Source organism: Trichoderma breve, chromosome 3 (genome assembly GCF_028502605.1).
Source record: "Trichoderma breve strain T069 chromosome 3, whole genome shotgun sequence".
In the NCBI taxonomy this organism is placed as follows: domain Eukaryota; kingdom Fungi; phylum Ascomycota; class Sordariomycetes; order Hypocreales; family Hypocreaceae; genus Trichoderma; species Trichoderma breve.
In genome coordinates this window covers 3888749-3902690 of record NC_079234.1, presented here as the reverse complement: position 1 = coordinate 3902690, position 13942 = coordinate 3888749, and the positions used below count along the sequence as shown (strand labels likewise).

At 48.0% G+C, this 13942-nt stretch overlaps 6 protein-coding genes across 6 annotated transcripts; 3 read left to right on the top strand and 3 right to left on the bottom strand.

The window, feature by feature from the left end:
* Window positions 1-965: 965 nt before the first annotated feature.
* Window positions 966-1690, top strand: T069G_05592 (uncharacterized protein; the record flags this gene model as incomplete). Its single annotated transcript, XM_056172802.1, has 3 exons — window positions 966-1121; window positions 1209-1516; window positions 1576-1690. 3 exons carry the CDS (start codon window positions 966-968, stop codon window positions 1688-1690), a joined length of 579 nt encoding a protein of 192 aa, XP_056029660.1.
* A 390-nt stretch (window positions 1691-2080) lies between these two features.
* Window positions 2081-2931, bottom strand: T069G_05591 (uncharacterized protein; the record flags this gene model as incomplete). The annotated part of the gene is made up of 3 exons (XM_056172801.1): window positions 2081-2487; window positions 2598-2840; window positions 2919-2931. 3 exons carry the CDS (start codon window positions 2929-2931, stop codon window positions 2081-2083), a joined length of 663 nt encoding a protein of 220 aa, XP_056029659.1.
* A 456-nt stretch (window positions 2932-3387) lies between these two features.
* On the top strand, window positions 3388-5055 carry T069G_05590 (pyridine nucleotide-disulfide oxidoreductase domain-containing protein; the record flags this gene model as incomplete). The annotated part of the gene is made up of 3 exons (XM_056172800.1): window positions 3388-3645; window positions 3713-4053; window positions 4107-5055. 3 exons carry the CDS (start codon window positions 3388-3390, stop codon window positions 5053-5055), a joined length of 1548 nt encoding a protein of 515 aa, XP_056029658.1.
* Window positions 5056-5304: 249 nt separating this feature from the next.
* T069G_05589 (amino acid permease domain-containing protein) lies at window positions 5305-7232 on the bottom strand (the record flags this gene model as incomplete). Its single annotated transcript, XM_056172799.1, has 4 exons — window positions 5305-5344; window positions 5404-5553; window positions 5617-6902; window positions 7020-7232. 4 exons carry the CDS (start codon window positions 7230-7232, stop codon window positions 5305-5307), a joined length of 1689 nt encoding a protein of 562 aa, XP_056029657.1.
* Window positions 7233-9242: 2010 nt separating this feature from the next.
* Window positions 9243-12158, top strand: T069G_05588 (ankyrin repeats (3 copies) domain-containing protein; the record flags this gene model as incomplete). The annotated part of the gene is made up of 4 exons (XM_056172798.1): window positions 9243-9684; window positions 9745-10074; window positions 10132-11610; window positions 11710-12158. The coding sequence occupies 4 exons, from the start codon at window positions 9243-9245 to the stop codon at window positions 12156-12158; spliced, it is 2700 nt and encodes an 899-aa protein (XP_056029656.1).
* A 286-nt stretch (window positions 12159-12444) lies between these two features.
* T069G_05587 (carbonic anhydrase domain-containing protein) lies at window positions 12445-13337 on the bottom strand (the record flags this gene model as incomplete). The annotated part of the gene is made up of 7 exons (XM_056172797.1): window positions 12445-12468; window positions 12516-12636; window positions 12725-12842; window positions 12892-13011; window positions 13056-13118; window positions 13173-13249; window positions 13303-13337. 7 exons carry the CDS (start codon window positions 13335-13337, stop codon window positions 12445-12447), a joined length of 558 nt encoding a protein of 185 aa, XP_056029655.1.
* Window positions 13338-13942: the final 605 nt, after the last annotated feature.

The following is a 13942-nucleotide window of genomic DNA, read 5'->3' as shown; positions in this document are numbered from 1 at the left end:
AATCCCTGTAGATGATCAACTGCCAGACATGGATCCAAGACACGAAATGGCTGCATCGTATCGGCTTGCGTAAAGGCAATCATTTGCTAGTCCGCTCAAGCTGAAAATGACCACCTGGGCAGAGACACGAATCAAATCAAGCAGCAAAATGTGCCGCATCGAATCCCGGCCCGTGTAGCCGCCTGGCAATTCATTGGCCCGTCATCCTCAGATGGTCCAAACAACATTGAACATAATGCTGCCAGCCACCACTGCCAGCCACCACTTGATTTGTTGTTTACCTACATACTTATGTTCCAGGTTTCTTTTTCCTCTCCGCCATTTTCATCCTCCTCATAGCTTAACCCCTCCTCCGCATTCTCTGAGTACAGCTGTATCGTATCTCGGTGATTCTCCCTCCAACAAATCAATACGAAAAAAAGAAGAGCCCGCCGCATGCAATATTCACTCTCCATCACGCACAGACCCCCTGCATCATCCAGCCCTTGATTACTTCCGTCATCCGATCCTGCATACGATACGGCATTTCGTGCTTTCATGCAGACAGACGTGGGAAGCAAAGATTGGGAGGGGAGCTCACGTGGGAAGCAAAAGCGCCAACCATTGACAGCTGATTGATTGATTGCCTGTCCTGTCACTGTCACCGTCACGCCCAGTCACTGCCCTGGCCTGTTCGTCTATTTTCAGCTCTGCCCTTCAACTCTCCTCTGTTCTCCTCTCCTCATCTACGGCATCCTTCCACGAGTGCCAAGACACATCGCATCAGCCTTGCCTCTTCATCTTCATCTCCATCTTTATCTTCATCTTCAGCGTCTTCTGAATCATCTATTTCCTCCCACCCATGTCGACTCCATTCATGAAACCATCGTGAGCATCTGGAGACTGGCCCGCTGTTGTGCTCTCTTCCTTTCTTCTATTTTTACCTCCACCAACCATTCAACATCTCCGCTTTCCCACGGCCCCAAATGACAAGAGGCTACTGTCCAAGCGCCTATGGCATCGTTCAGATGGTTGCCCGCGCGGTGGGCTGGATGACGAGCGTCACGACGTTGGTGATTCTGGCATTCATCATCAACCAATGGGCAGACAAGGGCGGTGCCATCGCCGCTGGCCTCGTGGGGGTGAGTTGTTCTTTAAATCATTCAATTCAATTGTCATCGACATCGCCATCGGCTGACCTAACCTAACCCTTGCTCCCAACGCTGCAGTCCGCCATCGCCATCCTCAATGACTCGTGGATCGTCGTCGCCAAGCTCGATCGTGCCCTGGGCTTCAACCCACTCTCGCCCGCCCGTGCGCTCCTCCATGATCTCTTCGCTCTGGCCATTTCGCTCGGCGGCATCGTCATGATTATATTCTCGCGCTACACATACCAGGCTGATGGCTTTGCCGCTCTCGAGAGCGATTCATCGCCTCAAATCACAGGCTCGGCGGGAGAAACCGATGTCATCAGCAGAGAGGGCTTTTCGCAGAATAAAATGCTGTCCGTTGCGGTGTGGATGCTCACAGCTGTGGTGTGAGTATTGCTAGGCACTCACCCTCATCCTGTATCGCGGTCGCTGACTGGAGAAATAGCATATGGAGATTTATATTCATCGTCTGGGGCGGATTTGAGTGCTTCTTCGAGTTCCGACACATCCACCACCCGCGACCCCGGCGACGAGAGCGGCGAGAAATGATTCAGGTCTAAAGATGGCCTAGATGGCCAAACACATTGATGCATTTACCTGGCGTTTAACGGTTGACATTACTGGAGTTTGGAAGGATTTACAGGGTACATGTTTGGTGCTATGGCTGGCAAGGATGGTGGATTTTATGTTGTACACATCAAGCAGTGGCTGATATACCCTCATGTGATATGAAGAAGCGCTTATGGCTATGTATTCATTTGTCTGGTCTTCAAAACAGACAGCGCGCACAAGGAAATTCTGAATTAAACAAGACAATTGATTTGTCAAATTCCATCTCAAGACCCAATTCGGTTCATGGCCTCCACCATCACATTACTTATCCATCGTCTATACAATCGCGCAAAAGAAAAAAAAAAAAGAAAAAAATCACTAACTCCACAGAGACCCTCTTACTCCTGTCTTGTAATTTTTGCTTGCCTGCTGTTGATGAAATAATACAGCGGTAGAAACAAGATGGAGCAAACCACAGTCACACCCGTGGCATACAGCTGCCACAGAAACACCAGCAGCGGTCCCAGATACGGCAGAACAAAGGCCACAAAGTCGTTTGTCTGGTACAAATCCTCCTGGCTGGCAATGTAGTATCTCAGCCTCTCCTGTCCCGGGCCCGCCAGAGCAGACGAGTTTCGACCGTCGGGTTGGTATTTCGGCGCCAATTGTCCCGGCTCAGACGAGGATCCCTGGGTGAGGCGCAGGACGGAGAGGAGCTTGACAGATGAGCTGTGGAATGGGACGAACCAGATGGAAAATGTCTGGCGGATGGAGACGTAGAGGGTGTTGTTGCGCTGATCGAAGACTGTGTGCGGCCTCCAGGTTAGCAGAAGGCGAGGAAGACAATATGCGCGAGACATTCGGCACACCGCTCATTCTCACGACAGGATCAAGAGTAGATTGGGGCAAACTTACCGGATGAATCGACGGTGAGCTCAATTTTCGGGCTCAGCGTGCGATACCAGCGATAGATTCCCAGGATGAGCCAGCGCGAGTCCAGATCCCTAGCCAGCGGAACGGAACCCTTTGAGATGGACGGGACGCGACAGAAGGGATGGATGAAGGCGGCGTTGGAGAGAAAATACGTGTTGAGCGTGTCTTGCTGCTGCTGCGGCGAGCCCTTGGTGAGGGTGTTGATGACGGCGGCGATTTCTTGGACTGGAGAATTTTGCAAGATTGGTTTAGCTATGAGCACTGGAGAGGAGGGAGAGGGTTTGTGGTGAGAAAGTGAAATACCTGGATTCTCCATGATGCTGCTTTGGTGGTGTTTTGTTGTTGATGGTGAATATTAAGATGGATTGATGGAATTGAGATGTAAGTTGCATGTGAAAAGTGCAGATGCCGAGTCTATGATTTATTACGACGTCTCAGTATTTCGCTTGATTTTCCTCGGTTTCAGGGATCTGATCCTGCTTAGCCCAGAAACATGGAACCGCAAAATCACATGCAAAATCGCGGCATCGCATCGCGCATCATCTCATGCCAGAAATGGATCCATGAGTTCATCCATGTGGGGAGCGTCTCATTGCGGCCGTGACGTCACCATCACGATTGCTCAATGCGTTCAATTATATAAATCAACAGCAAAAGTAAATATATAAGACCTCAATTCTTCTATTTCCCATCATTTCAGCATCATACTTCCATGGTTTTTTTAATCTGAAAGTTGGACCGTGGTTGCGTGAAATCCCCCGCCATCATCATCATGCCTCAAAGCTCGGATTCTATTGCGAATCCGCTCCTTCATCCGCTTCTTTTCCTCTATCAGTTGCTGCAATGGATCATTAATAGAGCTCTTGCTCCGTATCCGCCTCGGGAAAGCGATCAATTGACGCGCCCAAAGATTGCCATCATCGGTGCTGGACTGACGGGAGTTTCGGCGGCTGCTCATTGCGTTGGCCATGGCTTTGACGTGACGATTTTTGAGGCTGGGTCGAGGGATCGACTTGGCGGCATTTGGAGCGTGAGTTTTTACGATACTGATTAAGAGAAGAAAAAAAAACGATTGATTAACCGGCTGGTTTATGCAGAGAGTCAATGACACATCTGGCCTCCAAATTCACTCCGTCATGTACCGCTTCCATCCCTCCGTCAAATGGGAGGGCGGCTATCCCAATCGCAAGCAAATCGTCGACCAAATCGAGCAAGTCTGGAAAAACTACAACTTGGATAAAAAGACAAAGTTTGGCGTCAAAGTCAAGGGCCTCAAGCAGGACGATCAAGGCCGGTGGCTTGTCAACAATGACCCTTCCCTTGGACACTTTGACGGCCTCATTGCGGCTATCGGAACTTGTGGTGATGCCAAGATGCCACATATCCCAGGCATGGAGAAGTTTAAAGGAGAGATTTACCACTCTAGTGATTTGACTGGGTACGTATGCAACAAACCCCGAGAATGGCATTACATATTAACGCCCGCTGTAGGAAAGACGCCAAGGACAAGCACATCGCCATCATCGGAGGAGGCGCGTCAGCCGTGGAAGCCCTCGAATTCGCCTTTGCCGCCGGAGCGTCCAAGGTCTCTATCCTCTCTCGATCAGACAAATGGATCATCCCACGAAACATGATTGTAGACACACTGCTCAGCCTCAACATCTTTGGCCAAGAGACTCTCTTTTCCTTCATCCCCGAATTTCTCCTCCGCAAGTTCTTTTACCGAGATCTCGAAGACTTGGCTCCTACTCATGACAAAGGCATCTTCATGGGCACTCCAATGGTCAACTCCGACGTCATGGACAAGCTGCGTCAAGGCAAAGCTGAATGGGTTCGAGGCGATATCCTCGGCTTCACCAGCCGCGGAGTCACAGTTAACCGTCGTTCTCGAGGTGTGCCCAAAGACGGCCCCGGCCACGAAGAGCTCATCAAGGCCGACATGGTAGTCATGGCCACGGGCTTCAAGAGACCTTCACTGGCGATTCTCCCTGACGAATGTTTCGAAGAGCCGTACGGGCCGCCAAATTGGTATCTGCAGACATTCCCCCCTGCGCATCCGTCCATCTCAGCTATCAACTCGACTTTTGTTGAGGCCATTGGCACCGTTGGTAACTGGCACATTGGCATCTACACACGTATTCTCCTCATGTTCCTGCTGGACCCCCTGACGCGGCCGAGTCGGTGGTGGATGGAGCGCTGGATCGACATGACGCGCACGCTCAAGAAGTTTAGCCCAACCGGGGCATTCGACTTTTTCACGTACCTTGAGCTGGTCTGGTGGTTCGTGTTTTGCGTGGCGTTTAACCCGTTCCGCTGGAAGTGGGCGCTGTTTGTCTTTACCGGGCTGGGTATTGGGATTCCGGATGCTATTATACAGCAGGAGAGGAAGTTTATGAATGGGGAGGGATATAAGAATAGAGATGAGGGGGTTAGTTTTTAAGGGATGGCATTATCATCAGGGAATATTGATTGATATGGGCTTCTTTTACTTGGGCTGAATACGGTTAAGAGGTTAGAGGTTATTACTCGGAATGGTTCAAAGCACTGGAACATAACATTGAGAATATTGGGATCTGTAGATTCAAGCGTCATTCTACAATATATACAGTTTTCTGTTTGCCAGGAGGCAATTACCACTCAGTTCATCACCAACCAAGCAACATTCACTCCCTCAGCCATCACTGTCTCTTCAACCAAAAATCTTGTTGACAATCTTTTCCAGCCCGTTCCTGTGAACCACACTTGTCAATATCACATTTACAAAATTGGCAAAGCTTGCAAAACATACCTTGGAGGGGTGGGAATGTAGTTTCTCTGGTACTCTTCAATCTCATCCACATCTTTAAAGAGGTCTACCTCTTCAGGCTTGTGGATTGACGTCTTGCGGATGAATTTGTAGCCAAAGTACAACACTGGGTATACAAATATCATGGAGTATCTACCCACAAGATCAAAGTTAACTCTCTTCTCACTCAACATTAGTATCTCACCAAATACTTACGAGAACAAAAAGTCTGCAATGTTCCAGTAGCCAGGCAACGGCAAGAAGACGGTATATCCACCCACAAACGCCATCACAAACGTCCACACAAGCGCATACCAAGCCGCATACGGCATGAACCAAGCCTTGTAAGGCAGCGAGTCACGGCTAATGCCCTGTGCCTTGAGAGCCCGGTGGAAGCACAAGTACGACACGCACACGGCGCAAAAGTTGATGAGCTGCGACGCCGTGACAAGAGACACGAACCAGTTGAGCACCACGGCCGTGTTCGACGACAGCTGCAGGAACGAAAGGAGCGCAAACAGCAGGACGAAGCCGACACAGTAGACTGGAACGCCGGCCTTGGTGCACGTCGTGAGAAACCTCGGCGCTTTCCCCTCCAAGGCTAGTCCGTACAGCGATCGAGAAGCACAGTAGACGTACGAGTTTCCGGCCGAAAACGCAGCCGTCAGGATAGCGGCGTTGACAATGTGAGGCAGCACGTCGATTCCGAGACGGTTCATGGCGACGACATACGGAGAAGCAGCGGCACCTGGCTTCGAGCTCGCAAAGGCTGCAATCAGCTCCTTGTCATTATACGGAACCAGGATCCCAACACACAGCGATCCCAGGATGAAAAAGGCCGTCAGCCGGTAAAACACAGCATTGTACGCCCTCGGCATCACCACGCGCGGATTCTCCGCCTCGCCCGCCGCCATGGAGACGTAATCCGGGCCGGCAATGGTAAACGCCGCCAGGATGAGACACTGCAGAAAGCCCAGCCATCGACCCAAATTACCCTCGTAGTACAGCTCAGCAAAAGATCCAGGTTCGTTCCAGAAGCGGAATCCGAAACGGTCGTGCTTCGGGTTCCCACCCAGCATGACGACGAAAGTGAAGACGATCAAGCCGACGATGAGCACCACCTTGCCAATGGCCGCCCAGAACTCGGTCTCGCCGTACCATTTCACCGCTAACACGTTGATGAGGGCGTACAAGACGATGACAATGGCTATCAGTGCGCCGGTGGGAATCGCATCGGTCCAGTAGCGAATGATGAAGTTGCACGCCGTCACTTCAAACGGCACCAGCGCAGCTTCGAATATGAAAAAGTTCCATCCCGTCGCAAATCCAAATGCCTCGTCGACGTAGCGGCCCGCGAATCGGATAAAAGGCGATGAGATTGGTAGATAGGTGACCATTTCGGCCATGCAGAGCGTTACGGCGAGGACGACGGTGCACCAGAAGCTGAAGGCGATGAACAAGCTGCCAGGACCGCCGTTGAGAAGACCTTTTCCTATTTGAACCTGTACGCAGAGCAAAATGAGAAATAAGCACAAAGCTTGAGCGAACCAAATGTTGCTTCAATTTGGTTGTAGGTTTTGTTTGGGGGATAGATAAACGAAAGGCTGTGTAATACGCACATAGAGAACGGTACCAATGGTACCTCCAATGCCAATGAGCTGGATGTGCCTGGCCTTGAGCTGTCGGTGAGTCGTGTTTCGCTTCGTTTCGCCAGAGGACATGGAGACTCGGATGTCGTTGAGAGATTCTGCGCGGTTGGTGGTGATGCCGCCTTTGTCGACCTGTCCTTTCTCATGGCCAGCGTACGCCGGAGGGCCAATTGGGGACGCCATGGCGCTCAATTGCCGTCTGTCTCAAGATATCCTATCCAATTGCTCTAGATTTCGATACACGATTCAAAGCCGGTACGGTGAAGTAATGGGCAGGCTCTCGTTCCGAGATGCTGGAATCGAGAATGGCTATATCGCAGGAAATTGGCGAAAAGTGGGCGTTTGATTCCAAGACCCAAAGGTCAAGGAGTGAAATTGAGGTACACAGAAACCGTGTACACCGCGAAAGAGAAGAAAAGCAGCTAATCAGATGCTCCCCGACTCTTTCAGCGTATAGACTTGAGAAGAAGAGAGAAGAACTCGACTACGAATTCCATTCGTCGCGGCTTTTTCCTCTTCGTTTTTCTTCCAATAAATGATTTCGGTTGGGGAGAAGCACAGCTGCAGTAGTAATATTCTCTCAGTAAGACACCTAATCAATCAGACCCGAGTAAGACGAGACACAAAAGTCGTACAGAGCAAGCCGAAAAAAAGAGAACCAAGGCCAACGAAAAGTTGAGACAACGGGCCATTTGTTCCTATATTTATTCCCCCCCAGCCAGTTTCCGTTTTCTTAGAGCCGAGCCGAACTAGCTTTGCGGGTCTTGTTTTTTCGTGGGCCGAGCTATCTCACCAAGCATGAGAAAGAGAGACATGGATGCTCGTTGTCTTGTCTTTTAGCTTCTGAAAGCGGCCTGGTCGAGGCTCTGCCAAGGAAGAAGGCTGCAAATGATCGACGAGTCCCCGTTTTGAGACATGAACATGACATGGTGGATTTGAACGGGCGGTTTTGGCCGCAATCAAGCTTGGGAGGGTGTAAGAGAAGCTTCCTCCCCACAAATGACAATTCCGGCGATGGCAAGGTTCCAGATCTACTGGGCTTATCATCATTGCAGATCCTCCTAAAGAAATACTACCGCCTCTCCAGCCATTTGCCAATTGCCAATTGCAACAATTGAGTGGTATTTGAAAACCGGACAAAAAAGCCGTTCGACCGTGACTGCAGACTAATGCACCTCAGGCTCTCGTGAGAACGGAGAATGTCCCCCATTGAGCGAATCGAAATCCACCATCCGGTGGAGATTCGTCCAACTTTCCCCCCAAACTTCTGGGTCCCCGATTTTCGGGTCCGGCAGGGTAGGCTCAAGGTCGAATTCCGGGGTATCATCATGTGAGTAACGTATGAATGGCGTCAATCTGAGATATTGCTACCCTGGATGAACGCGAAAATAATAGCGTTGCAAGAGATATTAAGCCACAGCACGTAAGTTCTTTGAACTTTTCGCTTTATATTAGATTTCAAAAGAGTAATGCATCTTTTCATTAGAATTTTGCCATGGATTAAACATGTATCAGGCTCCGAATCTGTTAATGGTCGAAAATTTATTACGTATCAAGTCTATACAAGGCCTTTGGGCAGGATACAACCTGCTTCATAGAACGAGATCGAGGCACAACGGGCGAATTGTTTACATCCAAGTACAAATTGCCGAGCAATGGAAGCTGTTTTTGTATCTGCTGCATCTCAAAATCTTCTCGGAAATACATGAAATTGTAGGACGCTAGATAACCTAAACGCAATATCGCCGTAGCCAGCATTCCAACTCTGCTGTCTCGCATCCCGTATCTCAGATTTAAAGTTGCGTAAGTGATGAATCAAAATACCAAAAACTAAAGAAATATAACGCAGCAGATTCTAGAAAAGTACCCATAAAATAGAGAATTATCCGATACCATATCGGTATTCAACACCAATTCACCATGCAATTACCGACAATGTGGCACATCTTCCAAAGCGACATGCGGGGCAGGCAGACGGCCAATTATGCGGCTCTTATCAAGATGCTTCTGAGCGAATAAGAACATAACAGACGTACCCCTCACCACAGCCCTCCTGCTTATGTATTGTACTTGCTGGAGCCTTGAAAACGTCGTGCTTCCTAATGGGCATGGAATCAGCCGCAAAGTCCAGGTCGTTGGCCCGCTGTACAGAATCTACATGTATAGGAACCTCCAGTGCAACAAAGTCATACGATGCGTCTCATTAATGTAAACACATTCAAATTAGAGGAATTCCTCGACTATCGGGCGCCTCCCTACGCTATCCTGTCACATACTTGGGGAGACGACTATGAAGAGCTCAGCTTTCGCGACGTCGAAGATGGAAACATTAATAAGCCTGGCATCGGATCCGTCAAATTTCGAGGATGCTGTCGACAGGCCGCGGAGGACGGACTTGGTTATGCCTGGATTGATACCTGCTGCATTGATAAGACAAACCTGGTTGAGCTTAGCGAGGCGATAAACTCCATGTTCCGGTGGTACCAGTGTGCGTCTATCTGCTATGCTTTTCTATCCGACGTTCCCAGCGATGATAATTTCAGGCAAAAGGGCTCCAAGTTCCAAAGAAGCCGGTGGTTCCAAAGAGGGTGGACTCTGCAGGAACTTCTTGCGCCTAAAACGATGCGGTTTTATGGTATCATTTCCCCATCAGATACACACGTCAGATTTGCAACCGACACAAACATCGCCCAAGAGTGGCGTCTTTTGGGAAATAAAGGAAGTATGAGCACCACTATTGCGTCAATCACAGGTATACCTCGGCATTATCTACTGGGGATTGCTGCACTTCATACGGCAAGCGTCGCACAGCGCATGTCGTGGGCAGCGCATAGGGATACGAAACGCAAGGAAGACCTCGCGTATTGCCTTCTCGGCATCTTCAACATAACAATGCCAATGATTTATGGAGAGGGTGGTGAACAGGCATTCTTCCGGCTACAGGAACAAATTATGAAGGTGACGAGAGATGATTCAATACTGGCCTGGGGGCTGGGAACCAATGATTCGTCTACCAACAACACTGGCAATACCACAGCTGGGAGAATTGTGGCCAAGGCCCCGGCAGACTTTGCACATTCAGGGAACATTATTCGACGAGACCAAACTCTCAAATATACGAGCTCAGTCGACATGTCTGGTGGTAGTATTCGAGCTCACCTGCCACTGCATACTACTCCCATGGGCCAGATAATTGGGCTTCTCAGCTGCGGACCCGAGAATAATTCGCAACTGGTGGTTGGGATACCACTGATTGAACTTTCTGTGGGATCATCTGACGAATATGCTCGGCCACGAGGATACAATTCTTCCTTGTATCTGACCACGGTAGCTGCAACAGAGCCAAAGCCGATCCGAATCAAGCACGACAACCAAGAAAACGTACCCGTGGATTTGGGCGGACTTTTTTTTCACTACGAAGACGACGACTTCACAGATATCAACCTGAAAATCGTTGATGTGGCTCCTAGATCATGTTGGGACGAAGAGCGAGCTCTAATCATGTCCACGCCCATAGCTCACGATGGTGTCGTGGGTCAAATCTTGATTCGACTCCGCCATGACATACAGGACTCCAAAGACTTTGTTGTCGTTCTAGAATATAAGAAAGAGAGCTCCGATACTCGGGTTGAATGTCTGGTTTTCATATGTAGCAGAAATCTCTTATTTGAGGAACTGGTTTTATATCTTCCCTCTATGATGCAAAAGCTTTATGGGAAAAGGCGGGCCAAGAATGAGCTGCTTTCCCTCAGCATTGCGCTGGAACGTGTTGAGCGGCAGCCGATCTTTGTGATACGGCCTGAGTTAGTGCTGGACGGAGTATTCGCCACTATTGACGCAACCGTGGAATTGGGGGCTCAGAAGTTAATACGTGAAAGTTTACAACTCCTGGAAGAAAACGAAGAAACAGAGAGAGAAAGCAATGAACTCAAAGACCAGATGAACAGCTGCGACACCAGCCTGAATGAGATTAAGAAAGAGCAGGAGACAATTTTAGCAAAGTTAAAGGAGCTCAGAATGAGACAAAAAGCATTGGTTGCGAAGGAAACAGAATACACTGGAACACGGACCAAAATTACTACCAGGCAAGATGAAGTGAAAAAGAAACTGAGCGGCCTATCTACCCAATGGGAGAATATACAAGAAAGATGGGATACCCTGGGGCAAGACGAGATATTGCGTTGTACTCTTCCAGGAACAACAGTACTTCAGTGGGCTGCCGCAAAGGGACTTATAGAGGTGGTTAAACAGCGCCTCGAAAACGGTTCTGATATTAATGCTTCAGATCAGAATGGCTACACACCTTTAATTGTAGCTTCACTAGGCGGGCAATTCGAAGTGGCTACGCTCCTCGTCGAACACGGAGCTAGACTTGACGCCCAAACTCAGAAGGGTGCGACAGCTTTAGTCCCAGCCGCTATTTCTGGATGTGTCGAACTTGTTCAGCTGCTGCTTGATAAGGGGGTCGATGTAGAAGGGGGAGGCAACCCAGAAGGAACAACATTGCAGGTGGCCGCCTATTATGGGCACGCTGATGTCGTCCGACTACTTCTCGATCATGGTGCCCAAATAGAGGCCAGAGGTAGGATAAACGCAACTGCACTACTGATAGCTTCAGAACAGGGGTATATTGACGTTGTTCAACTTCTTCTTCACAAAGGTGCTGATATAGAAGCTAAAAATCGAAGCGGTGTAACAGCGTTGGTAGCAGCCTTTAATGGGGAAAAGAAAGATGTCACCAAACTCCTTATTGACAGAGGTGCGCAGGTGCACACCTGCGATGAAGACGGCAAAACAATGTTGATACGAGCATCAGCTGGAGGAGATACGGAAATAGTTGAGCAGCTTCTGGCGATTGGTAAAATTAACCTTAATGCCAGGGATAAGGAAGGTCGGACAGCACTGGAATGGGCTACTCAAAATGGCCATGAAGCTATTGTTCAGCTGCTTGGTGATGCTGAGAAAGATGAGGTCGATGCGGAGGGTCTGGAGAATAAGGATATCGAGCTCGTTATCACGCAAACCAACGCCAGCTACAAGAAGGCTGTGGAAGCACTAAAAGAAAATGACGGGGATATTGTCAATGCCATTATGGCACTGAGTATATGATGTGGTGAATTGAACAGTGTGCATGATATTTGGTTACCAGTTATCAGTATGCCTACCTACCTATATATAGGCACGGAGTATACCGATTATTGAGACATAATGCAACAATGCTAGCTATCAGGAGAACTATTTAGGCAATAAGATGAGTTAATTATTTTCTTCACTCAGAAGTTTACAGGAACTACTCGCCGGTAGCTTGTCCGTGGAGTGGCGGCAGACAGAGCTTCCTGCACCCAAAGCGAGCCAAAGTCAAAGTTTGATCGGAGAATGTATTATCGAATAACGTTTATGTACTGATACCATTTTCCTTCTAAATTGATATGAGAACTGCAGTTTAAATCAACCCTTTTTAAATACCTCCGTCACTAATCCTGAATAAATATCGAAAATAAAACCTCGAACGGCATTCCTAACCTCCTTCCTTAATAGAGGATACTCCTTGAGGAAAGAAATGTCCTCAAGAACAATTTCTTCAAGTCTAAGTACAGTAAAATATTGTATTAGCGTAAGTTCGTAGGAGTTAAATTTAAGATAATAGTTACAAGAAGGACAAAGGGAATACTTACGATTTATTTGATCCAAAGGCTCCAAAATACATGGCGTTGACCATATCTGGGTTCCCAGGAGCCTTCTCCAGCAAACTCTCCTTCAACTTTTCATCCGTGATATGTGCACAACCGCAATCTAAATTATTAATTTAAGCCAAAGTCTAGAGACTGGAGCCCTCACTCACCTGTATGGTGAATAATCATTATCTCTTTCAACAATTTTCCTTGAGTAAAAGTTTCCATAAACACTAGGTCCGAGAAACCTGATCTTACTCGTCCACCTGCATTTCGGATTATAAAAACATCTGATTTCAATATTAGTAATGCCAATGTGAATTCCGTGACGTACATTCACCTTCCGGTTTAATTTGCAAAAACTTGGTAGCAGATATGCGGAAGTCAATACATGTGACTAGTGTTCATGTTAGACTATTTAGAGGTTGCTTTTATTTGTTTCAGGGCTCACATATCACAATTGAAGGTGGAACACCTTCGAACTTCGCGAATTCGGGTATAGGCTTGTGATATCTTTCCGCATACTCTCTTGAGCTAATTAAGCCACCGTTGCTCGAGATGAAGATTGATCCAACTCTTACCTGTTGCGTGTGATGAGGCCATCTATGTCAAGCATCTTATACAGATCAGAGAAGCAGAGTAATGCAATGGGGATGTGAAATATTTAGGAAACCATTCCTTGACTCGATACATATCAAGGGATGTTACCAACATAAATACAAAACCGGAACTCATTGCTCAAACTATCCAGGCTCAGCATTCCGGAATTAAACGGAGATAAAAGAAAACATCGGTAACAATAGAGTAGAGACGTGTCTATGTTTTGTCAATTTTTACGAGCAGCACGGTGGACCGACTCAGCTTACATGGAGTGAAGCGCATCTGCTTAGCAATCTTTCGTTCAACTTACTTCACCCTAACTAATTCAGGAATATTTCTGCGAGTTTGAGCTGACCAAGTGTAGATAGGTAGCTGATTCATTATTTATTAGCATAGTTGTTTAGCATTCGGGGTCGGATTAGTCGTTCATTGACCAACAGGGCTAATGATAGCTATTATCAATACAGTCATACGCGACGTAAGATCACTATTTTACTTTTGCCGAATGGGCTATATGTCACTGCGTATTAGCAGCTGATAAATTGTTTCATCGATAAGCCATGTGTTACATGGAATCAAGTGCATAGCACTACTGCAGTGACTTCGTACTGCATAGTTGTA